The following is a 7,242-nucleotide window of genomic DNA, read 5'->3' as shown; positions in this document are numbered from 1 at the left end:
TTTTTTTTTTTTTTTTAAATGGTTGTATTTTGCAAATCCCCTAGCGAGAATCAAGACCTCATTACTTAGAGACTTTGTCATTAATGGGCATTTCATAATAAAAACATCTACTATGGTTGGTGTCTTTAACTAACTCTATATTATATTCCAGCGTTCGTTATACAAATAAAGAGACATAATAACCTGAACTCAGGGAACTTAACCGTTCAAATTGTGAGTCCTATTGTATGGAAGCAAATACACTCTGTTTCTAATCAGGCTTGGCTTTATCCTCGCCCGCTCCCTGCTACTCAGTCTAATCAAACTCATATATGCAGGCAGAGTGCCTGCAATTATACATAAGCCCCTGCTCCATGTGTGTGTGTATGTGTGTCTGTGAGTGTGTGTATGCCTAAGTTGGAATACGTTTTCTACATGTGCATACGTCTGCGAGTGTGTTTAAGTTGTGTAAAAGGGTGCGGTTTCAGGGGCTGAAGTCACCCTACTGCTCGAATGCCAAGATTTTTCGGGGGGATACGAAGCTGTGCAGCTTTACGAGACCTCAGCCTATGTACGATACTTAAGAGACACCACAAAAAAAAAGAAAAAAAAAAAAGAATGTGTATCAAGTACAGAACACAAGGTACGCGTACACAAGTGCGCAGAGTTCTTACACGGGCACAAATGTCTGGTGGTCAAAGACGTGTTGGCACGAAACGACAGAAAAAGGAGAAGATTGAGAAGGGAAAAAAAAGAGTAAAATGCAAAATAAATGTGAAAGAAAGTAAAGCATTTGTAGGTGCAGTGTTCCTTTGCCAGAGTCTCTCCTCTTTCCAAACCACACCCCGCCACGGCACAGGCCCAAACCAAAAGCCTTTGTGTGCGCTCCCTCATTTTCCCTCTTTTCTCTCTCCGTCTTCCCCTTTCTGCCTTTTCTCTGTGGTTCTTTTTAGCGAGGTTTTTCTCCCTTTTCTGTTTTCTAATCTTTTGCGTCTTTCTCTAGTTGCCTTACTCCATCGAACAAACCGCCCCTTTCAGCTGTCCAACTTTGCCGGCTGTTTGTGTTGTCATCTTGAGTCTGCCATTAAAGTGTCCGTCCCAGTAACAAATATACTATTGCAACCACTGGCGCTGCAGAACCTCGGTACTCGTGGCTTAGTTTCCAAATCCCTCTCTGGCCTGCGATCAAACAAGGAGACCTGTCTGTGCATCACCTAGAAAAGCCTCGCTTGCGAGCGCGGATCTGGTGTTTTCTGAGCCGTTAAAGAGCACATGAGAAAACCATATGGTCCTGTCTAAAGTTAGCATGTTGTGGTCTGCCGTTGACACGCGGTGCTGCCCATATACTTGATATTTCCCATCGCCTGTGGCTAGGCCATTAAATATTGAAAGTGATGTAGCATACTGATGCAGCCATTAGCATGCTAAATGTGCGAGACAGGTGGTTGAGGTCGCCTTTTCTCAAAAGGCAGGAAATATGTGAGTGGAAAATGTGCGTAACTGTGCCCATTTACTTTGCCGTACAGTGTAAATATTGTTTGAGTAAGCTGTTTATATATGTGTTCTGGGAAGGGGGTCAGTCCAAGTCAAATTTATACAGACATACGTGTGCAGCCAGAGAGAAATGGCTCATGGGCCGCGGTGGCTTATAGGAGCGTATGATATCCAGCGTACATCCCAGAGACTGCACGGATCTGTTTCCAATCTGAGTGTGTGCGCGGAGCAATGTGTCACGCCTGCTGCTTTTCATGTGTTTACTGTGTTTAATAGCCGCTCGAACGTTATACTCGGACTGGTTTGGATTACCGTGTTTGCATTCAGCGTGGAGAGAGAGCGAGAGAAAAAACTGTACAGATTTATTTTGCTAGTCTGATGTCATCACGTCTTAATTTTGGCATTAAGAAAAAAAAACCCGGCACATGTCAGATTAAAGGACACAGGCCAAGTGAGCGGGTTTCCAGCTGTCACATGTTAACGTGAAAAGCAGAGTTTTTTTTTATTTTTTAACACATGTGTAAAAAAAAAAACCAGGGGGCTACATGCAACACTTGTTGCACAGAGCATATCCTGCAAAAATAAAAAAGTGATGTTTAAACTAGCTTCAAATGTTGCTTTTCTCTCTATGCTAAAGATTTGCAGCTTGCCTGTCTTTGAGAAGTTGAAGCATAAAAGGTTAAATGTAAGTGTGGAGATGAAATTGTTAAGGTTCAATGGAATGTGTGGGGATTTTACAGTAAAACAAAAGGGGGGGAACCTTGAATTTACTTCCTGAACACATTAGGAGTTTGCCTCCAAAGTCAGAAAAAAAAAGATCTTTCTGCTCCCGTCTAAAACATGTGGTGTAAAAGGCACAGATGAGGTACAAATTACACATGATTGCTTTGTTATGAACCAAATTGTTCAAAATGAAACAAATAGAGTATAACGTGTGTGTGTGTGCTTGGTGGAGTGTATACCCTGTATGTGTCCGACACGAGGAAACATTCGGGCATCCCTGGGCCTCTAGAAGGATCGTCGTTCACCAGGTAAGTGTCAGTAGCCTGAAAAACAAACACAGTGAAAACAAAAGTGAGGGAGTTGAAGCATTTCACGTACATTGTTCCACCTTTACTTGTTCTTTTCAGGTACAGCAATCACTGTTTAACAGCAGTGGATGTATTTATTTGTTTTGGACTTTTCTATATCAGCTCGCAATGCCTTTTTTTTTTTTACTGCGGTGAAAAGTACTTGTTATAATCTTTTAAGACTTGCAGTGCTTTCTACTTTTATGGGCACTGCTTGTAAATATTTGTATAAAACCTTAAAATAATGTCACCCTGGGAAAAAAAAAAAACAGGCACCAGGCAAATATTTATTACTTAATTTAGTTAACTATTTGTTTGTTTTACCCTTAACAATTCAATAAAAGTATAATAATTAAAGCTTTTTTTTAAGGATTATTATTAATTCCTGTGAGTTCAGGAACTTTTAATTACTACTCCACAATGTTTTAATTGCCTGCAATATAAAAATGACTGACCCCAGAGGACCATTTCTAACAGCCACTATTCAAAATAGAAAACACAACAGAACATCCCATTTAAGTCAGGCAGACATTTGAATGGCAGAAAAATATCAACTGAACCGATCCGTATCTACAGTCAGAGTAGTGGCTCCTTAATTCCTAACAGTTCCAATAAAATTTTATTAAACTGAAGAATTGATTCATTTATATCTTAAAGCTTTGGCTGAGTGTTGACGGAACCTTAATAAGTAAACTGTGACCAAATGTGCGGAAAAATTGCACAGAGACTAATTAGTCTCTTAGACACTCCTCAAAATGGGAAAGACAAGAGAAATCGCTGAAAAAGACAAGAAAATCCAAATAGATCTGTATCTGCATAGATACAGATCTATATATAGATATAGATCTATATCCAAAGATACAGATCTATATAAATATATGTAACGCTTTGCAATCAGTGTGGTCAAATCTTTGACGTTCATGTTTTTTTTTTGTGCTTTTTTTCTGAAAAAGGCATTCCCTAAAATATGCTTGCCTCATTATAATAATAATGAAGATATAATAGTTATCCTTTCTCCGGAGAGGCTCTACAGCCCCATAAATCCACAGTCCAAATATCAATGTGTATGCATGCATATGTGTGTAGGTGTGCATTCAGGGAGCTTCATTTGTATTCTAAGACAAGCAGGCAGGCGGAGAGGCAGGGTTCTGGCAGGGTCCGGAGCTGTGAAATAGGCTCTCCTTGCAGTTCTGCTGTTGATTGGATCAACCTATCCCCACTCAACTTCGCCAAAGGGAGCCCAAATCCCACAGCCGCTGTGGCGTTCTACGAAATCCTATTTCATTTCACAACTTTAACGGATAAAAAAGCGTGCACACCCGCTTGTGCCAGCCCAAGACCCCATGCACCATTCATTTACCAAAGAAGAGCAGGGAAGAAACAGTGAATGCGCCTGTATTGAGATACACACAAATATATACTCTTCTGTCCCCCCAGAGTCCCCCCCACCCCTACCCACCCGAAATATAATCTCCCATATATGTTTTTTTTTTTTTTTTTCACAAACATGTGCTACTTGCTTTGCACACAAACACACAGCAACACTCGCAAGCTCCCACCAGTGCACACGTGCATGCCACTTACGCAGACACACAGACACAAACCCCATAATAAGAGCCAGACGTTGGCAGACCACACAGCCCTGAGTTGTGGTGAAAACAAAGGCTATTCATATCCTTCGCAATGAGAGGTCTGTACAGCTCACTCTCCATCTCCCCCTCTACCCCGTCTTTTTATTACAGATAATCTGCACTCGCAAACCTCCCATTTTTCTGCAATTGTGCGATTTCTAATCATCTTTATTAGTCCATAAACATGTTTCTTTTTTTTTTTTTGTTTTGTTTTTTTTCTGTTTTCGGCCTGCTTTTATTGCGGAGGCCCTCGGCTCCTTGAGGGGGCAACACAGCGCCTATTGTTGGGTCTCACGATGCTGATGGAGCCAGGAACAGCGTGAGAGAGAGAGGCCTGCTGATAAGGCAGCAAAGCATTATGGGAGCAGGCTAGTGGAGTTCTTGAGATGCACGTTTACATGCTAATATACAACAGCGTACTCAAGGACAAAAAGCAAACACCCCAAAGTCTGCCAGGATACACATGTGTGTTAATGAAACAATGTATCTGATTGGCTGGTGGTCCCAATAATGGCCTGGTTCCACGGCACCTGTGCAGGGGTCCACACCAGCCTGAGCCTTCTGATAACCAGCAATGCATCAGGTGTGCTGGAGCTTCAGCGATTGGCTGGGAGCAGCCAGAAACAGGGTCAGGTGCACCAGCAGGCCTCCCCTCATTGGTTTGGCTATGCCCAAATAAGCTGCGAGTGGGCAAGAGCTGTTTTCATTGGCCTACAACTGCCTCATTCTGCCAGTGAATGGGAGTCTGGCCTGATGGCATCAGGACAACTGCGAGTGTGCAAGGAAATCTAATGAAATCTGAGAAATTCTTTGCACCGAAGCCCTTCATGTCTGCAAGCTTTCAAAGAACGGTTCAGCGGTTTAAAGCATAGCTGTTTAAAAAAAGGTTATTAATAGCTAATATCTTACTTGCAGTGCTGTATGTAAAGTTGATGTTTTTGTTTAGTACAATTTCCAAATGAGTGATTCTGGAAGCTGGAGCTAACAAACAGAGAGGTCAAGACCAAAGTGGACTTCCACGTCTTAAGACAACAATCTCAACAGAATCATATTTTTATTTAGCACGAATCAAACATGGTAGTTTATCTGAATGCTATTATATCCATTGTTATGTTTTGACTGAATCGCCTTATAGCCAGAAGCCAATGATTGTCAGCACAAGAAATGGAGGTAGACGGAATATTAACACCAATGATCTTCAAGTGTGAAAACGACTGCAAACCGTGGAACATGTAAAGTGTTTCTGGTCAAACTAAAAGGGCAAAAATTGAAAAAAGAAACAAAAATGTTTTTTTTTCCTTTGCCTAAAAATATTTTACATGTTTCTTTCACGCAGGAAGGTTGGTGGTGCGCCGACTCCAACCTCCAAATAAAATGTGCATAAATTAGTTTTTGTATGATCTGCTGTGAGATTTTTTTGAGACTCATGTTTTTTTTTTTGGATGGTTTTGGTTCTTTTCTGATAAGCTGCTAGAGCCTGTATCTTCCACCAAAAAGTCTATTTTTGATTTATACTAAATGGAGAAGTCAAGAAAGTTATCTGCTACAGACGGTGGCTCACCCCATATCACCATTTCTGTGTAAATTAATCATTGACGTTGGTGTAACTAATAGACCTAAACAATTTAAAGGTTTTGTGAGCAACGTTTGCATAAACAGCTATGACATATTTAAGGTACGACTGTATTAGGAGGATAGATGATAGGATAAAGGATAGACAAAGCTGTGAGCTAGCTAATCATTACTTACAAGTTAAACTCTCAGTAGTGTTTCACTCAGGAAGATGTTTGGTGCTACAATGCCTCCAAACTTCATGTCACATTCAAATAAACAATGGCTTGTCTGTAAATCGCTATGATTTAATAACTTCAATTTTGCTGAAAATTGGAACCCATGTTTCTCGGCAGAAAACACACTGTACATCAATGGGACATTTCAGGTTAAATCAAATAAATAAAACCAAGTGCAACTGTTACTACAGGTTAAAGGTTATCAAAAGAACATTTGAACAAACTATTGTGAGGTTTTTGAGCAAGAGGATTTTTAAAATGGTAGAAATCTATTTTTAGTCAATGCTCGAAGTTGTCAACTGCAAGTAAGATATTAACTCCTTATAGTCTTTTAACAGAATCTTACAACAAATATCATGAGCTATCCATTTAACCAGAGTTCACAAGCAGCAAGACAAAAGAGTCAAAAAGAAGAAAAAAAACAAACAAACAGGTCAATCCGACCTGCAGATCATTTGCTCTCATTTTATATTAACCAACTGACAAAGAGCAGTTTACATGCCCTCTTTATGTCATCAGCCAAAGAAACAGGTGCTGATGAACCTCAATCCCATTGTGCAAGAGCGAATAACACGGAGCTAATGAATAGACTAAGCTCTGTACCTGCCACTGGGGAGGCCAGAACATACTGCCGCCCCTTTGTAGTAAACCCCTCAAAAAAAAAAAAAACAACAAAAAAAAAACTCCAGGGCCCCGAACATTCATTCTCTCCCTCTCCTGCAGCAGTGTATGAATTATATATTGTACTGTATATATAGAGCATATGCCCAGCCCATATGGCCAGCCCAGAGCGAAAAAATCTCAAAGCCCTCCTTAATTAACATTTTAGAGGGAAGATTCGGAGGCGGGAGATTGAGTCAGTGACCTATTTGGAGTCCATCATCGCCCAATGCAAATGTGCTAATTGAGACAGATTTTCCTACTTCGCAAATATGTGGCGTAGAGAGAGGATGCTTTTCATGTTTTTTCTTTTTGTTTTTTTTTTTGCAGTTGTTGTTTTATTCCTGTGAACCATCTGATCTAAGGTAGGGGTATAAGAAGTGTTTCTAGCTGTATTTTCTCCTGACAAAAGAAGACACTTCTCTTTCACTTTCTCCCCCTCCATCTCACTAAGTCCATCTTGGCCCGCTCTCTATCCGTCTTCTCTCTCTCTCTTTTTCTCTCTCTCTCTCTCGGTGGATGTGTTGACGACCATATGGCCGAATTCTTTGGAGGTGAGATCTCCGAAACCTGCTCAGACTCTCGCATCTACGCACACACACACACACACACACACAC

General features: G+C 40.7%; 1 protein-coding gene across 2 annotated transcripts in view; it reads right to left on the bottom strand.

Annotated features, from left to right (window-relative positions):
- The window catches only part of nfixa (nuclear factor I/Xa), a 140,845-nt gene that overhangs the window by 125,773 nt on the left and 7,830 nt on the right, over positions 1-7,242 (bottom strand). For both annotated transcript variants that reach the window (XM_017304744.1, XM_017304770.1), the window contains exon 2: positions 2,436-2,519. In XM_017304744.1, coding sequence (XP_017160233.1) covers positions 2,436-2,519 — 84 coding nt within the window. The remainder of the gene's footprint in view (positions 1-2,435; positions 2,520-7,242) is intronic.

The sequence above is a fragment of the Poecilia reticulata genome, linkage group LG1 (assembly GCF_000633615.1).
Source record: "Poecilia reticulata strain Guanapo linkage group LG1, Guppy_female_1.0+MT, whole genome shotgun sequence".
Classification (NCBI taxonomy): Eukaryota; Metazoa; Chordata; class Actinopteri; order Cyprinodontiformes; family Poeciliidae; genus Poecilia; species Poecilia reticulata.
This window is presented reverse-complemented; position numbering and strand designations above follow the sequence as displayed.